A 19,306-nucleotide genomic window follows, 5' to 3' on the forward strand; every position below is an offset into this window, starting at 1 on the left:
ATCATGCTTCCCCATGACATAATGTTTCTATTTTAATTCCATTAATTAACATATAATGTATTATTGGTTTCAGAGGTATAGGTCTGTGATTCATCAGTCTTATTTAACACCCAGTCCTCATTACATCACATGCCCCCCTCCTTAATGTCCATCACCCAGTTACTCCAACCTTCCACCCTACCTCCTCCAGCAACACTCAGTTTGTTCCCAATGACTATGAGTCTCTAATGGTTTGTCTCTCTCTTGGGTTTCATCTTATTCTCTTCCCCTATGATCCTCTGTTTTGCATCCCAAAGTTTATGGCAGGAATATCCCCAGTAGCCAAAATATGGGAAAAGCCCAGATGTCCACTGACAAAGGAATGGATAAAGAAGATGTGGTATATTATATATATAATTTTTTCAACTTTATTGAGATATAATTGGCATATAACATTGCATAAATTTAAGGTGTACAACCCGTTGATTATATAAATTCTCCTTTTACTGGAGACAGACTCGGCCCAGAGATAGCATAAGAGGAATCTGCAAAGAAACCTTACTCTAGGAATTTTGTCATATACTTACCTTCCCACAGTGTGTCGCCCTTGGAAGTCTAAAACTGCTTTTCTTTGTTCTGTCATTTCTCCACCAGTCTACTGTGTCCTATGTATGCTGAAATTCTAAGTCACCGTTTTCAGTCACTTGGGTGTAGATTTCTCCAATGTGGTATGCACTATACCTGTTAATATACTTTTTGTTTTTCTTTGTATATTTGGTTTTTTATTAAAGAGCCCCAGCTGAAAACCTAGGAGGTCTAGGGGTAAAGTTTTGCCTCCTCCGCAGTAGGTATCCAAGGATGTCCTGTGATCATATTGACTTTTAATTTAATCTGGCCTGAATTCTCTCCAATCCCAGACTCATGTTAGCAAATGATGAGTTTTTCTACAGCCTTCCTTAGAGTAGTACCAGAATAATGTTCTAACTTCTTGCAAAACACAATGGGTAAATAATTGTGCTTTAAGAGGAAACTTTTCTATAAACTACAGATAAGGCTAAATGGTGCCCCCCAGGCCCTCACCAACCCTTTTAATTAGTTCTTCTTCATCCCTCTACGATTTGAATACTTTAGGCTACTCATAGTTCTTTAAATAAGCTGTGTTTTGTGGGATTTTTGCCCCACATTTACAAATAACACACTTAGAACACCTTCTCCTACCTCCCCTGTCAAGTAAAGTACTCAGCTCAAATGGCCTCAACTCCATGAGGGTTTCCCTGATCTATGTGGAACAATTAATCAGTCCTTTGTTACAATGCAAAAGGAATTTATGCATATCTCTACACTAGTGGTTCTCAGCAGGGGGCGATCTTTGCCTCCCAGGCAACATTTGACACTAAAGACATTTTTGGTTGTCACACTGAGTGGATATTACTGACATACAGCAAGTAGACTCCAGGGATGCTGCTAAACATACCATAATATATAGGATTGCACTGTACACAACAATGCAATTATCTTCACAACAAAGAATTATCGGCCCAACAGACTCCTGGGTGGCTCAGTTGGTTAAGCAGCTGCTCAGGTCGTGATCCCCAGGTCCCAGGATTGAGACCCGCATTGGGCTTGCTCAGTGGGGAGACTGCTTCTCCCTCTGCCTGCTTCCCCGGCTTATTCTCTCTCTCTGACCAGTAAATAAGTAAATAAAACCTTAAAATAACAACAACAAAATTATCTGCCCAAGACGTCAGCAGTGCTAAGGTTAAGAAGCTCTGCTCCAGGGGTGCCTGGGTGGCTCAGCGGGTTGAGCCTCTCTGCTTCATGGTCTCGGGGTGCTGGGATGGAGCCCCGCGTTGGGCTCCTTGCTTGGCGGGGAGCCTGCTTCTCCCTCTCCCTCTGTCTGCTTACTTGTAATCTCTCTCTGTCAAATAAACAAATAAAATCTCTAAAAAGAAGAAGAAGAAGAAGAAGAAGCCCTGCTCCATACCTACAACCTTGTATCATGATTTTCCTTGCATGTATGTCTTCTCCTTCAGAAGATGAAAGCTTACCATGGCAAGAACATGTCTTATTTATCTTTGTATTCCCAGCACATTTTCTGGTACACAGCATGTGCCCTATGAATGTTTTTCAAGAAATGGAAGAAAGAAGGGAGAAAAAGGAGGGAGACAAGGAAAGAGAGGAAGAGGGAGGCACAAACAGAGGGAGGGAAGAGGGAAAGAAAAAGGGAAGAGTTTTCTCTCCTTTCAGAAAAGAGTAATCCAAGTTGCCCAGCTCTGCCTCAATATATCCTAGAAGGTATATTTACAGTGTTTAAAAAGCCAGACAGACTAATGCAGCTTTAAACTTTACCATTTATTAGCTGAAAGATCTTTGAGAAAATAATTTCTTCAAATCTAAATTTCCTCATTTGTGAATAGAAATGGCTCACTCATAAAGGTGAGGTGAGAGTAAAATAGAGTTGTAAAATATAGGTGATCTTTGAACAACGTGGTGTTTAGGGGTTCCTGCACAGTCAAAAATCCATGTTTAACTTTTGACTCTCAAAACACTTAATGATTTTTTAAAAAGATTTTATTTATTTATTTGAGACAGAGAGAACAAGCAGTGGGGAAGAGCAGAGGGAGAAGCAGACTCCCTGCTGAGCAAGGAGCAAGACAAGGGGCTTAATCCCAGGATCCTGTAATCATGACCTGAGCCAAAGGTAGACATTTAATTGAATGAGCCACCCAGGTACCCCTCAAAACACTTAACTATTAATAACCTAACTGTTGACCAGAAACTTTACTGATAACATAGTCAGTAAACATGCATTGTGTAAGTTACATGTATTATGTACTGTATTATTATGATAAAGTAAGCTAGAGAAAAGAAAATCTTAAGGAAAACAAATTTAAAGCACTGTAAAAAAATCTACATGTAAGTGGAGCCATGGAGTTCAAACTTGTGTTGTTCAAGGGTCAATCATATATACTAAGAAACTAGTAAAGTGCTTACATATAGAAAGAGTATTTATAAATATCACCTTTTCCTCCTTCTCTAGGAATATCCATATAGAGAAATATCAGTTAAGACTTTTCTCATTGTTTTCTATTTCAACATTTCTGCTTTGTACTTTGGTAAACCTAAATGGGTAAATATCATGATTGTAAAATAAAAACAGTCATCCTGTGTATCACAGAACATTTGCTAGATAATTTTATTTTAGAAAATTCAAAGAAAGAAATCAGATTTCTAGTCTTTGTTTTCTCTGTTTACTCACAAATTTAAAAAACTGTATCCTGACAGAAAGAAGACAAGCCAGAGTCCTTAGTACCAAATAAAAAAAATAATAATCAAAACAATAAAACTCAAAGGAAAACTATAGGGAAAAGGTTGAAATAAATTTTATTTGTAGTATGAAAATAAAATCCCATTCTAAAGAATTCATTATTCTTCATTTCCTAGAAAATGAAAGACAGATTTTTTTTAAGAAGTGGACTAACCCACATGTAAATCCAAACAAAGGTCTAACCTACCTGCCCTGTTGCCACATAGTCTTTCAAAGGATGAATAGCCAGGCAGAGAATATCATCATCATGACCCAGGTAAAAGCGCTGTGTATTCTGCTGCCGATTGTAAATGACACCCACTGCTGCTACATGGTATACGATTTCACCAATTTGAGTATAAAACAGATTACTTCGACAGTCATAACCTCTGTAACTGAAAACAGAAAACATATCGTATAAAACTGACCATAGCTTTTGATCTGGTAAATATGGGTTATACAGAGAAGCAGGTACGTTTTAGGTCATTCTATTTCCAGTTTTACAAGATACTGAAAAACTAAAATTCCATAAACTTCATGAATTGCTCTTACGAACAGCTAAATCCAAGCTATAATACTGAATGAAAAAAGGTACAGAACAGTATATATAGTATACTACAATTTACATAAGTGTATTACTGAATTTGTACACTATAAAACAAAAATTGGTGCTTTTTTATAAATGGAAGGGTATAGAACTGCCCTGGGAGGGTGAAAAAGGATGCCTGAGAGGGCAGAGCTGGGAAGACTTTCTTTTCCTTCTTTTTTTTTTTTTTTTTTTTTTTAAAGATTTTATTTATTTACTTGACAGAGAGAAATCACAAGTAGATGGAAAGGCAGGCAGAGAGAGAGAGAGGGAAGCAGGCTCCCTGCTGAGCAGAGAGGCCCATGCGGGACTCGATCCCAGGACCCTGAGATCATGACCTGAGCCGAAGGCAGTGGCTTAACCCACTGAGCCACCCAGGCGCCCATCTTTTCCTTCTTTTTTTGAAGATCTAATTGGTTTTATTAAAAGATTCATGAATCAGGCAATCTCCCATCTAGCAAGGAGAGGGAAGCTTCCTGGGAGAAGGATATTCAAAGTGAATGCTTTTATATGCATTGTTGAACTATGAGAATATATATTCCAAAAAAGTCCAAAAAACAATTTAAAAATATTATATATATCCAAAAAAAAAAAAAGTCAAATCTTTTAAAAATGGTCAATATAATTCCATTCGTAACAAGTAACCTCTCTTTGCACTTCAAAGAAATTCAATGTACAATACGTAACTGCCGGGAAATATTGCCTACTTTAACAATGGAAATAAAATACTCTTACTAAATGAATTTTTTTAAATTCCTGAAAGCATTATCAGGGACAGGAAGGGTTAAATTTGAGAATCTGTTGTTCAAGGATGAAATGTGAAACTTATATTTCTAAGAAAATCCAGAAGCCATATTTTACTAAAATTAAAATACAAAGGCCAAATGCAGGCCCCAATAAGGGGCACAATATAATTCCAAATCATAATTAGTTAGGGGAGATGATAATCTGTTACATTTTACTTATTTTCATTTGTTTAAAGAGATCCATGTCTATAAATACAAATACTAAACTTCCATAAGATAAATCCATTATTAACACTCATATAGTGTTTATTTATGCACGGGACAATATTCTAAGTCCCCACAAACACTGGCTTATTTATTCCTCATCAGAACCCTACGAAATAGGTGCTGTTACCTTCATTTCACAGATGGGGAAAGAGCCAGAGGATTTGCTCAAGTCATACAGCTATTAAATGTGAACCAAAATGCAAACACACAAATGAAAAATAGTTGTTTCATACCCATGAACAAAGTGTAATCGAATACTATTTCCTGGAGCCCGCTCTCTTCTTTTAGAAGTACCACTTTTTTGTTTCTCCTTGTACTGTTCTTTAAGCTGAGGTAGATCTTCTTTGTAAACCTTTAAATAATGTGCAGAAATAAAATGTCTCTTAGAATATAAATTAATAAAGGTGTTTACAGATTCCTACTGCAACTTTCAAACACTGTGGTTACTACTGACCACTAAAGTTTTAAGACTTGTCTTTTTTTTTTTTTTAAAGATTTTATTTATTTATTTGACAGACAGAGATCACAAGTAGGCAGAGAGGCAGATAGAGAGAGGAGGCAGAGAGAGAGGAGGATGCAGGCTCCCCCCTCCCCGAGCAGAGAGACTGATGCGGGGCTAGGTCCCAGGATGCTGGGATCATGACCCGAGCCAAAGGCAAGAGGCTCCAACCCACTAAGCCACCCAGGTGCCCCAAGTTTTAACACTTGTCTTAAACAGATATGTATTTTATGAAATTTCCTTCCTTGGAAATAACAAATTTACATTTTCTATGTATCACACTGACAAATATGTATTTAGTGTTCCATGAAATTCATACACTTCAGAAGAGAATATTTTAAAGAGAATAAATGGGAGTGTACTGTGACAAAAAGCCATAGGCAAATAGAATACAGGCATATTTGATATATCAAGCCCTTATTATAAAAGAACATTTTATACAAGTGCACTTTAACTCTTAAAGGAGGAAAACTGAAAAAGACCAACATTTCCTGGAAAATTAAAAACCACAAAAGATAACAATAAGTCAATAAACAACAGGGAGAAAGATAAAGAAGAAACTAGACTTTTTCAGAAAAAAATTACGTGATAATATTAATTACCTGCCGACGGTAGGTAAGCTGGGTCTCTTGTTCAATTTCAGAATCCAGCTCTGGAACATCAGACAGATCTGAATCTGATTCATCACTATTAGAGTCAGCCAGACTTTCTGCAATTTTTAAAAATAAAACATTACTTGTTTGAAGAACATTCATTTTCAAAAAAGCACTGTAAAATTAATAATTAAGAGCTGACTGTGACAACTGACATGGTGACAAGCCATAAAACAATCAAATGAAATTATCTCTTCAAGTGACACAGATGTCAGTAAACTGTACCACAGATTACCTTCATCTCCACTCACTGCAAACTCAACAGCTACTGTAGGTCCCTTCACTGGCACCCAGTGACTGCTATATCAAACTTAAAAGCTGGTGCAAACATAAGTAACTAAAACTTACAGGTTTATAATTATATACTATTATATATATTTATGTACATAAATATGTATTTATAAGCCTTACAGGTTTATAATTAACATAAAAATATCTAGAAAATACCACAGGCAACGAATGAATTGACATTAGATAAATTTTCTTTGTCCAAAAAACCATATAGGACACCTAGATACCTATCTCCCCAAGAATACATCAAATGTTTGTTTTGAGAATGTAATGGTTTCTTCACTCATTGTTGGGTAGATTTCAATGTATGCAAAAGTACTTTGTATTCCATGCTCTGATATTTGACTCTAAACACATCTGCCTAGTATTTTAAAATTTCCACTAACAAAACACTGTATTGTCACTTAAAAGGATAGATTACACTTTAATTGTAAAAGTGTTCATTTGCAGTTACTGAAGTTTTTTGACAGAGAAATTTCTTAGGCAGTGTGTACTACTCACCTTGGGGTGCTATGTGAAGAGCATCTTTTAGTTTTCTTTCAGGAATAAATTTCCACTGAAAGACAGAGTGATCTGCTCCACCAATAGAAATAACCCACTGATAGTCATGTGACCATCTGACATTAGTTACGTGAGCCGAATGGCCAATGTATTTTTTAAACTTGGCCCCTATAACAAAAATATACTTTTAAATTGATAAGTAAATGCCAACACATGAAAATACCACTTCAAAACATCAATTTCTATATCTGAACCAATACAACCTTCCTCCATTATCTTAATTATGATCAAAGAGTAAAAATACTCATTCAAAAGTTTGCTGAATGAAAAAATGAATGAGTCTACATCAAGGGATGTAAATATTTGCTCTACTGATTTATAATATAATTTGGTACGAACCACTACGATTGTGAGACATTTTCTTACTGCTCTGAGAAAAGCCTGCAGCCACAAAAGCATCAACTGTTTCCATATAATGAAATTTGAATGTTTTGTCCTGACACCTTAGGTCTTAAGTGAAATTGACCCAGTCTACTCCATCCCCAGTAGGGCTAGCACTAGCAACCAGAGGATCCTTTTAAAACTTAAGCCATCAACAGGGGTGCCTGGGTGGCTCAGTGGGTTAAAGCCTCTGCCTTCAGCTCAGGTCATGATCCCAGGACCCTGGATCAAGCCCCACATAGGGCTCTCTGCTCAGTGGGGAGCCTCCTTCCTCCTGAGCTCTCTCTGCCTGCCTCTCTGCCTGCTTGTGATCTCTGTCAAATAAATAAAGTCTTAAAAAACAAACAAACAACAAGCCATCAACAACAAAATACTTTCAAACCTAACACAGCAACATATAGAGGAATACACAATAGGACCAAATGGGATTTATGCCAGGAATGCTGGTTGGTTCAACAGTCAAAAATCAATGTAATACACCACATTCACCAAAATAAAATACGCCCAGCTGTCCCCAAAACTGTCCCTTATAGTAATACTTTAAATTTATATGTTTTGTGTAATGTTCTTCAACGTAAGTTTGTCTAATGTTTCTTCATGATTAGATTCAGATTCTGTGTTTTTTGGCACATGTGCTCTTGTATCCTTTTGGATACATCATTTCAAGGGGCACAGTTCTATCATTAGTGATGTGAGGTTGTATCATTTGGTTAAGGTGGTATACACCAAATTTCTCTAACTGTAAAGGAAATATCTAACTTTGTGGTTAATTAAAAAAAAAATCTGTGTGATGACAAGAGCCAATATTGTGGTTTTAAGTTCAGAAAACATTCTCTGCATCTTGCTAGGATAAACCTGGTATTTGGCAACATATACACACCTCTATTAGAGTATACTGGATACAATAATGTTTGGCTTCATTTTGAGAATATTTTAAAATTTTTAAATTACAGAAGCCCTGTCAGGATGGCAAAGCTCCATTAGTTAAAATCTGGAGATAAGCTTTCATGCTGGCCATGAATTTAGGGATAGCCATCTTAAGCAAAGCATACAAGATTTGACCGAAACTTAACTAAATTACAATTTGGTGCTTAACAGCAATGCTGTTATTTTAAGAACCATATTTTTAATGCAGCTGAAAAGAAGTAACTTTCTAGAAGGGCAACTTGCCACAGTTCATCTAGGAAAGTCTAATAAGGTAGATTTAGTCTCATTCGTCTATATGAGAGTGCATTATTTGACCATCAAGAGGACTATAGCTATTACTTTCGTGGATGGGGTCTTTTAAGTACTCTTTACCACCAGAGAGTCTTAAAAGGTAAAGCCAGAGATTCCAGGAAATCAGATTCCAAGTTTTAAAGATGTATTAATATTGTCATGTTTAGGTACATGAAGCGTTATATGAGCCAGTATTCAAATTAACTATATGGGGCAATAACCGCAAGAGAGGTGTAAATAATCCTGTAAATCCCTTCCAGATTATATTCTGTGACTTTTCAAAGATCAATCCCCTCTAAGAAAGAACCAAGGCAACGTAACAAAAAAGTTGTAGAATAAGTCTAAGGGGAACAAATGATTTCTAATTAAAAGGACTATATTAATAATTACCCAATAGCCAGAACTGCTTATTTAACTGTGATAAACAGATATTAAAAGTGAACCTAGGGTGCCTGGGTGGCTCAGTGGGTTAAGCCGCTGCCTTCGGCTCAGGTCATGATCTCAGGGTCCTGGGATCGAGTCCCGCATCGGGCTCTCTGCTCAGCAGGGAGCCTGCTTCCTCCTCTCTCTCTGCCTGCCTCTCTGCCTACTTGTGATCTCTCTCTGTCAAATAAATAAATAAAATCTTAAAAAAAAAAAAAAAAGTGAACCTAAATGTCACATCTTTCATCAAGTGACTCTGACACATCAAGACCACATGTATTGTCCTACATGTTTCCAGAATTCCCTGTGATTACCCTGTGTGAGTATATTTATGACACTGAAAAGTAACAGTCTATTTACTTATTATTTCTTGTAATAAACTATAAGCTCCTTAGGACAGGTTGGCATCTTTTTACTCTGTATCTCTAATGCCTGGTATATAGGAAACATTCATTAAATACCTGAAGAGAAAGAAAGAAAAAGAAAAACAAAGATTACCTTTCTCCTTACTATGCTACAGTTGAGTTGGAATACTAGATTGTAGAGGAGGGAAGAAAAGTAGTGAAGGAAAGGAGAGGGCATGAACATGACTCCAACCCTTTTAATTATAAAAGGAGACAAAAGTATGATGTGTAAAGAATATCAGAGTTGAAATAAAAAGACTAGAGCTTAAGTGTCAGCTTGATGGCTTAATAGCACAGGAGTTGAGCACATCACTTCACCTCTCTTGAACCCCATTTCCATTCTAATATAAATTGGGTTAAAAGCTCTCAAAGTCCCTTAACTATGAAAACTCTGGCCTATGACAGGAAATGATGAAAGAATAGTTAAGACCTAAAGAGTGTGTCATTAATTAGAACTAGTATTTCAGAGAGAAGATTTGTCACAGCAAATTAGAATGGTCATAGAAACTCTTAAAGGAGGGGATGATAATTTTTGGTGAAGGTAAAGCAATATACTGAAATACTTGCTTTGATGATCTCATTTTCTAATTTGTTTTAAAGTATATTTTAACACATAATTAATATGAGCTAAATCTCTTCAAAAGCTTGTAGCAATATGACAGAAGATTTTTTTTCCCATTTGTAACTATGTTTTAATGACCTTAATCCTATTTTTTTTTAAGATTTAAAAAAAATTTTTTTTATCACTTCTTGGTCTTTTGGCTAAGATCAAGTGTAGATTTATTTATTTATGTATTTATTTGACACAGAGAGAGAGGGAGAGAGATCATAAATAGGCAGAGAGCAGGCAGAGAAGAGAGGGGGAAGCAGGCTCCCTGCTGAGCAGAGAGCCTGATGCCAGGCTTGATCCCAAGACCCTGGGATCATGACCTGAGCTGAAGACAGAGGCTTAACCCAATGAGCCACCCAGGTGCCCCGATTTTTTTATTTCTAAGTAATCTCTATACCTAATGTGGGGCTCGAACTTGCAACCAAGATCGAGTCACATGCTCCTGGGATTCAGCTAGCCAGCCACTCCGACCTTAATACTTCTTTATAAATCATATGAGACTATCTTTCTGACCCTAATATAGTAAAATTTTAATACACAAAACTGAACTATTCATTAAAAAAAGAGATAAATGATAGATTTGACTACACTGAAATGAACAACTGGTCAAGAAAAGACAATAATTATAGTAAGCCATTTTAGTAATTATTATAATAATCCATAAATTGGAGAAAGGCATTTATAAACTATAAAAATTACAAATAATTTATATCTAGAGTATATGAAAAATCTTCAACAAATAAAACAACTCTATAGAAAAAAAGGCATTTTTGACAGAAGAGGAAATGCAGAAAACCAAAAAAATAAATGGGAAAGATGATCAATCTCATTAGTTAGACAAATGAGACATCACTTATACTAATTAGATGTACACAAATTAAAAAGTGTGGCAGTACCAAGTACTGAAAAGGATGTGGATCAACAGGGCTTTTAAAAGGGTATAACTACTTTGGGAAAAAATTCAACATTTTCTCACAAATTCTCTATAACCCAGCAATTCACTTCTAAGTATACATCTTTGAGAAATTTGCATCTAATAGCAAAAATCTGGAAATGACCCAAATGTCCATCACTGGAGAATAAATGCATGAGTTATACCATATATTCACAATACATCAAGAAGAAGACACTAGAACTACATGCAACAATATGGATGAATCTTAGAAAACAAATCCTGAGTAAATCTCCAATACAAATATGTTTTTTATTTGATGTTTGTTTTTTCAGTGAATTTTCTTATCAAATCTAAAGAAAGATTTTTATTAAATATAAATTTTCATTTGTCAACAAGTGGAGAGAAAGTGTTGACAGCTAGTATGAGTGATGGAGATATTAGCTTACAACAACCCTGCCTTCACCTCTCCATCCTCCACCAAAGCCTATGTGCTGCTGCCTGGGAAGAGTCCGATTATTTGACAGAAATTACTGTTGAAAGCAAAATAACTTAGATAGAGGATAATAATGGGTGGGGAAAGGAGAAGTAATGCTTTGGGCTAGGATTCAAAGGGGCTAAATATGGAAGAGGATCATTCTCATTCAGGTAATCTCATACATTTTGTGTCTGAATAACAATGATTCTACAATATAAACTACCTCTATTATTTAACTTCCACATTTTGTAAGTGCTGCACTTTTTAGAATGCAATGGATATTACTTAAGTAAGTATTTAACAAGAATTACTACAGTAAACACACTCTTTTCCCAAACTTCAGTTAGATCAATAATACAACTTAATGTGTGAAAGAATATACATCATATATATCATAACTAATGTAAAAGGTAATTTTTCTAGAAATACTGCTAACTTTATGCAAGTATATAAATTCAATAAACATGGAATCTTAAAATATTTCTACTAATTCTTTAAAGATGCAGTAGTTCTATCCTATTTTCTGTTCTCCCAGTTACTTACACATAGTCTCAAGCTAACTCACAAGTGCCCAGAAATAAAAACCCTTACCATAATTAAATTTCTTATAATAATCTAACAAAAAGAAAAATAAGGAAAACAAATTCTTGAAGCAGTGACTGAACAAGACTTATTTTTCTGAGACTTCTGTAAAATATTCCAATTCAGATTATTATACATTTTAAAAATGAAATTACTATGCAACAAAAATACTGTCAATAAACTACCGAACATAAAAACCATCAATAAAATCCCACCCATTTGATTAAGAATGCTTGGAAAATTATTTTTGTTTCTGCATAGAGCCAGTATATGAAACACTGAGTAGAAGCAATGTCTAAGATTAAGATCATCATGATTAACCTTACTGAATCTCACACACCTTCTTAACTAAGCAAGTCTCATTCTGAGTCATAATAAAATCTGTTGTGCCTAATGACTCTCATGTCCTGGCTATGGGATGGGATCCATAAAGAGGGTATTTCAATTATTAGAGATTTAACTAGCCTTTATTAACACACTTAACATTACTTATGGATGTAATCTCACATATACCTAGGAAGCTGACACCCTGCAAACAGGAATCAACCACATGGCATTAGCTGGCAGTATCTGGAATTTACCATTTTATTATAAAGGCACAACAGAAATGTTAGCATAGACTTCTGGGAAAATTGGGCCCTTAAGTTTAACATCAATGAACTACCTACTTAAATACAACTATTCCAGGGGTGCCTGGGTGGCTCAGTAGGTTAACGCCTCTGCTTTTAGTTCAGGTCATGATTCCAGGATCCTGGGATAGAGCCCCACATTGGGCTCTCTGCTTGGTGGGGAGCCTGCTCCCTTCCCCCAGTGCCTGTCTCTCTGCCTACTTGTGATCTCTGTCAAATAAATAAATAAAATCTTTAAAAAAATAAATACAACTATTCCAGATATTCCCATAATCACCTTTCACTGAAATGCGTTTTTAACATTCATCCAAAAGTAAAAAATCATTACTACACTTGCTACAGACGTTAATGCTCTAGGAATACTCTCACTGCTCCTAATCTAAAGCTCCATACTGTAGAAGAGAATTCTTTGAAAACTGAATCTCAGGGAAAAATTGCTTTCCCTGAATAGGGGGGAAAAAAATGCTTAAAAAAAAAAAAAAAGAAAGAAAAGAAAAAGGCTATGATGGGGGCATGCCTGGCCTGCTCAGTTGAGCATGCAACTCTTGATCTCCGGGTCGTGAGTTCAAGCCCCACTGGTAGGATAAGTTAACCAATAAATAAATAAATAAATAAATAAATAAATAATAGAAATGTGTGTCAACTACCCTCAAAAAATTAAAAAAAAAATTGAAAAGTAGTTTTAAAAAAGTAGCTATGATGAAAATTACTTTGTGCCCTGCTTTTAATTTTTAGATTCTAGAAAACTAATTTCCTGACACTAATTTTCTATTCATGTAATTATTTTAGTACCTGTGGACCTGTATATAAGTGGACTAAAATACTTTATGGAACAAGGCATGGGATAAATAAATAATACAGCATTTCATTTAATTATTCTTAAGTCTATGAACAGAATGATTAATACCATCATTAAAGAAGAGATCCAAAGACCTGTACCCCTGGGGATAAAAATATATGTTTATAAAAAGTAAAAAATTAAAAAAAAAAGAAGAGATCTAAGAAAAAAAGGTGATACATAAAATGTGCAGAAAATAACCAGTAAGACCCCTTATTTTTCTTACTCTATTATACAAAATACACAAATTTCAAAACAATAATGTTAAGGATCTAAGCAAAAAACACACCTGTATATGAAAACCAACCAACAAACCAACAGGTTCCAAACTGTGACCTGAACTTGTATTTTGAAAGAAAAGATACCTTTTCTCAAACAAGGATATCGGAATAATTTTATAATTCCATAATCATCAGCTGTAACTAAAACTTGGCCAATATAATTTCCATCTACTGAATTTATGTCATTGATATCTGAATACTTGGGCCAAATTCCATTTACTTCAAGGCCTGAAACACATGTCCATGAAGCCCAATGAACACCTTTTATTTCTTCTTTGTTTGTAACTTCTTTTCCTCCTAAAAAGAAATCAGAGTCTTAATTAAGAAGTTATTTAATTTTTTCTCAAATAAACTGATAAATTATAAATATCTGATAAATTATACTGATAACATGATAAACTCCAAAATTTAAATATCTTTCTACTATAGTTAAAGGAGAGTATTAGGAATAGGTAGGTGAATATGGTAAGGAAAGAAGAAAGTTAAATGCAAGGAATTAAAAAAAAGCTACTACCAAAATTATATGGAGACACACATTGACTGGATTATGATATAGCACAGCAAGTTTACTCATCTGGAGAATAAACACCCCTATCAAATTCATGCTAGATTAGTCACAATAAGGTAAGTTAGAACAAGTAAAATCTATATATAAAGTGGCAAATCAGCTATTAAATAAGAAACCTAAGAAGATCTAGAGTTGAGAAAAAAAGAAAACTGAAAAGGAGAAAGAAGGAAGGATGAGCAAGGAGTAATACATTCAAGAACAGGAATTTAGGATTCAGTCACTTTTCATTACAGATTATTAATGAAAAACTGTTGGGGAGATATATTAATTTAATTATGTACCTAGTGTTATTAAATAAGTTGTTGTAAAACAGTGACTAATTCATAAGGATCATACTAAATGAAGTACTGAGAGACAATATTTTGATGGTTGCTTTTATTCTTTAAAAAGAATCTTTGATGGAAACTGCTTTCCAAATTTAGTTTGTTAGCTATATTATGGATATTTGCAAAATTTATTTGAGGTAACCACAAAAAATCCCAATTTGTATCAGACATTTTTAGCAATTATATCTAATTAGTTCCACCCATAAAAATGGCATTTTGACTTTCTAATATACACTAGGGCTTTACCGAATACTACTCACATAGCATGGAATTTGACATAAAGTAGACCTGTCTTAGATCCTCCAAGCAAAGTTTTAATTACCAAGGACTAAAATATAAAGAATTTCAATATAATAGGGCAGCCTTATAGAAAAGATCACAATGCCTGAAATACTAGCTCAAACCTTCTTTAATTTCCTATAATCAAATGTATTTTATACTCTGCTTCTACTCAAATTCTAAAATTAATAGGCAATAAAAAAATCTACAAATTATATACAATTTATTAGAAACTTTTACCTGGCATTCTATAAAAAAGTCTTTTCCCATTTCCATCATTTGTCTGTAAATATCTACTGTCTGAGGACCAGTCCAGATGAGTGATGAAACTAAGTGATCCAACACATTCCCCCAATTTTTTATAACGTTGCGCAACACCATAGATATCAACTGAGCTGTCATTACACCCAACAGCAAGGTAAGTTCCATCTGGTGAGTATTTTAACTCATGAATTGCCTCCTTCCTATCTTTAATATGTACAACTTCGGTCATATCTCTGTAAGGAAAAAATAATGATAACACATAAAATCAAGTCATTACAGAATTAGTTCAGTTTCAAATGTGCCTAAAATGGCTGGGAGGCTACAAGTATTTACAAATCACAAAGTAAATATACATGAGACAAATATTAATTCAGGAAAAATTACTTTTTCAAACAGAAATATATGAGGACAACATATGCTGAAAGTAAGGGAAAATGCTGAATTTCGGTTAATTACTTTAATGTAGTTTAAAGATTAATTCTAAATTTCCAGAGTCATACAATAGAGGAGATATAGTCAATAGATTTTTATGATAAAGCTCCTTTAACTGAGTTTATGAAATATGCTTAATTATAAACACTAAGATCTTCAAATAAATTTTTGTAATGGGACAAATGTACAAAACTATATTCAAGAGATAAAGAGAAAAGGAATTGGGGCGCCTGGGTGGCCCAGTGGGTTAAAGCCTTCGGCTCAGGTCATGATCCTAGGGTCCTGGGATCAAGCCCCACATCAGGCTCTCTGCTTGGCAGGGAGCCTGCTTCTTCCTCTCTCTCTGCCTGCCTCTCTGCCTACTTGTGATCTCTGTCAAATAAATAAATAAAAATCTTAAAAAAAAAAAAAAAGAAAAAAAAAAGGAATTTATTTGTATTATTTAAGTAACACGTTTGAATGTTTATACAGCCACACTATTTTTATTTCAACCTTTGACCTTTTTTAATACAAATTCTTCCCAATCAGAGATCATGTCAACCAGTAAAGTTAAACACTTTTTTCACTGATGTGTTATAACTGCATTTCCAAAATAATGCGGGTATTTGTAAAAGTCATACAAATGGATAAAAACTTAATTTAATACCACTGAATTACCAAAGTTGTCGGGAGTTGGTGGGGAGGAGGAGAAGAGGGAGGCAGCGAAGGAGAAGGGGCAGGAGGAAGTAAGAATTCCCATTTCCACTTAGTGCCAAGAATTTTTTCCACTTAAATTTTGCATTACCACCTGAAATGTTCGATGTAGGTAATTTTTTAGAAGTTTAAATGGATATATCTCAGTTTTTAAGGTTCCTAAGTGGACAATTTAAAGCAATCAAACTCAATTTTTTTTTCCAGTAACACCTACTAACAACTGTGTTCTAGTTACATGGGATACAAAGAGGAGCTCATCTTCTGTGAGATGGATAGAAAGTAGTATTGTACTTTAAAATTGATAAAATGTTATGAGTGCTCAAAAGGTATGCGGGAAATTCTATAAGAAATACTGAAAAAGGATTTAGACAGACTAAAAGCAAGAGGGGACCAAGGAAGAATGACATCTATATTTTGAACATAAAACCTGATGGTTTGGCTAAGAATAAAGCTTTTTGAAAGGTTTTCCAGGAAGAAGACACAGCATGGAGATGTGCATGTATAAGGCACATTTGGAGAATGGTAGATATCACAATGTGGATATAAGACTAAGTGGGAAAAGTAGTGACTTGACGGGGTTGAAGAGAGAAACTATAGACCATGTGTGACAGATGTGACATGTTGCCAAGGAATTTGGGTTTTACCCTGGTGTTAAAGTAAGAGATGAAAATCAGCCTCTTAACTATATAGAAGGGGATAAAAACAAGACAAATGAAGAAAAACCTTTTTCAAAAATAAGTTTTCCTGATCAATACTACTGTTGCCTCAAGCCCTGCAACTCACAATGTTCTCCATCTAAGCAAAGACTTGTGTAGCTATTTCTACCTTTGGCAGTGACCCCCTCCCTTCACATTTTAATAAAGTCCACACATCTGATTTCCCTTTCTCCATATATATCCATCCATGTATCCATCCATATCTATAAAGAACAAGATTTTTAAGAAAACGCCTAAGGCACTATTTGATAGCTTTTACTTTTTATGCCTTCTTTACTGAAGATTTTATCATTCTAATCTTGTTCACAAACATTAACCTAAATGTTCCCTAAAAATTCTTCAGAACTATTTTTTATATATAGCCTTTTTGCTAGACACTTAATTGCTCCCAAGTAATGAGAGAAATAAGTGTGGTTTAAGTCCTTGTTCACCAACACACATACACAGGTATGCACACACAGGTGAACATATACCACAATTCTGATGGGCTCTTTTGTAGTATGTATTATGCTACTATGTCAACATTACAAGTTGTGACTACCTTCTCTCATGAGGAAGTTTGAAAAGCTTATAGGAAAGAAGACTATTTGATGAAAGTGTATTAATTTTTTAAAATTCTCAAGTCTTCTGGAAAACTGCTATGTGAATTCTATGGTTTCTTTAGGAAAGAGAGGGAGGCAGGCCATAGCCTGGGAATATTCATATATTAACAATTTGTAACACATCACAGAAGTGAAAACACAGTGTTGATTACAGCACAGAACAGGAAGACAGTTCCTAGCTGGGAGAGTTAGGGGAGACAGACCAAAAGAAGTAGAATTTAAACTTCATTCTAAGGACTTAATGAGATTTAGCTTAGGAGAGGCCAGGAACTGGGAGGTGAAGGGACCACCTTCCAGCAGAAATGTACGTGAAGAGCTGGCAGCAACACGAAGTCCTGAAGCTCTACCTGTTGTCAATGAAGTGTAGCTGTACTGACAACAAGCAAAGAGGCTAGAGTGTGAGATGAGTCTGATGAGAGCAGCTGAGGGAAAATTAGAAAAGGCCTCACAAATCTTAAGATTTTTGGCCTTAATCTGTGAGTTTATGTTAGGGTAGGATGAATCAATTAAGTCACTTGTATGGTTTGACAGTAATAGACTGAAGTAGCATAACAGTAGGATTAAGACTAATTAGAAGGCTCCGGACGCCTGGGTGCCTCAGTGGGTTAAAGCCTCTGCCTTCTGCTCAGGTCATGGTCCCAGGGTCCTGGGATGGAGCCCCGCATAGGGCTCTCTGCTCAGCAGGGAGCCTGCTTCCCCTTCTCTCTCTGCCTGTCTCTCTGCCTACTTGTGATCTCTCTCTGTCAAATAAATAAAATCTAAAAAAAAAAAAAAAAAAACTAATTAGAAGGCTATTACAGATGGTGGGTATTCAGACTTCAGAAAAAAGTGAAATGATTTAAAACATAGAGTATATTGGGCGCCTGGGTGGCTCAGTGGGTTAGGCCGCTGCCTTCGGCTCAGGTCATGATCTCGAGATCCTGGGATAGAGTCCCGCATCGGGCTCTCTGCTCAGCAGGAAGCCTGCTTCCCTCTCTCTCTCTCTGCCTGCCTCTCTGCCTACTGTGATCTCGCTCTATCAAATAAATAAATAAAATCTTTAAAGAAAAAAAAAACCTTTAAAAAAATAGAGTATATTATAATCTATACTATTATACTATACAATATATAGTCTATGTTAAAGATATTATAATTCTAATCTTACAAACATTAATTAAAGTGTTTTGAAAATCAGGCAAGTAAAATCAATAGAATGTAATGGATTGGACATGGTGGGTTAGAGAGAGAGGAAACAACCATAATTCCTAAGTTTCTGGTTGGTACAAGAACCTGGACAATTGTGCCACCCAAAAGAATGTGGCCCACAGACAGAAGATCAGCCCAGGAGGGAGGATCATAAGTTCAGTTTTGGAAATGCTGAATTGCAGATGCCTTTGAGACATCCAAGTGATGTTAAACAACCGGATATATACAACTGGAGTTCAGTGGAGAGATCAGGGCCAGAACTATGTATCTGGGACCATCAGGCTATGAGTGGTAACTGAAATTGGAAGCAGGATGAGATTACCTAGGGAGAAAATGGAACAGACACTCAGGTCTGAGTTTTTTGGTTTTTTTTTTTTTTTTAAAGATTTTATTTATTTATTTGACAGAGATCACAAGTAGGCAGAGAAGCAGGCAGAGAGAGAGGGGGAAGCAGGCTCCCTCTGAGCATAGAGCCTGATGCGGGGCTCGATCCCAGGATTCTGGGATCATGACCTGAGCCAAAGGAAGAGGCTTTAACCCACTGAGCCACCCAGGTGCCCCCAGGTCTGAGCTTTAAGGTCCTCCGATACTTACTGGTAGGCAGAAGATAAATTAG

The 19,306-nt window shown here is 35.5% G+C and overlaps 1 protein-coding gene across 3 annotated transcripts in view; it reads right to left on the reverse strand.

Annotated features, from left to right (window-relative positions):
- EML5 (EMAP like 5) overlaps window positions 1-19,306 on the reverse strand; it is a gene marked incomplete at its 5' end in the record, with an annotated part of 172,491 nt that overhangs the window by 89,076 nt on the left and 64,109 nt on the right. For 2 of the 3 annotated variants that reach the window (XM_082733866.1, XM_082733867.1), the window contains 6 exons: window positions 3,491-3,681; window positions 5,119-5,237; window positions 5,987-6,093; window positions 6,830-6,997; window positions 13,710-13,922; window positions 15,039-15,295. In XM_082733866.1, coding sequence (XP_082589992.1) covers window positions 3,491-3,681; window positions 5,119-5,237; window positions 5,987-6,093; window positions 6,830-6,997; window positions 13,710-13,922; window positions 15,039-15,295 — 1,055 coding nt within the window. The remainder of the gene's footprint in view (window positions 1-3,490; window positions 3,682-5,118; window positions 5,238-5,986; window positions 6,094-6,829; window positions 6,998-13,709; window positions 13,923-15,038; window positions 15,296-19,306) is intronic. The other variant, XM_082733865.1, reaches the window with a different exon arrangement.

The sequence above is a fragment of the Mustela nivalis genome (genome assembly GCF_964662115.1).
Source record: "Mustela nivalis genome assembly, chromosome: 6".
Lineage (NCBI taxonomy): Eukaryota > Metazoa > Chordata > Mammalia > Carnivora > Mustelidae > Mustela > Mustela nivalis.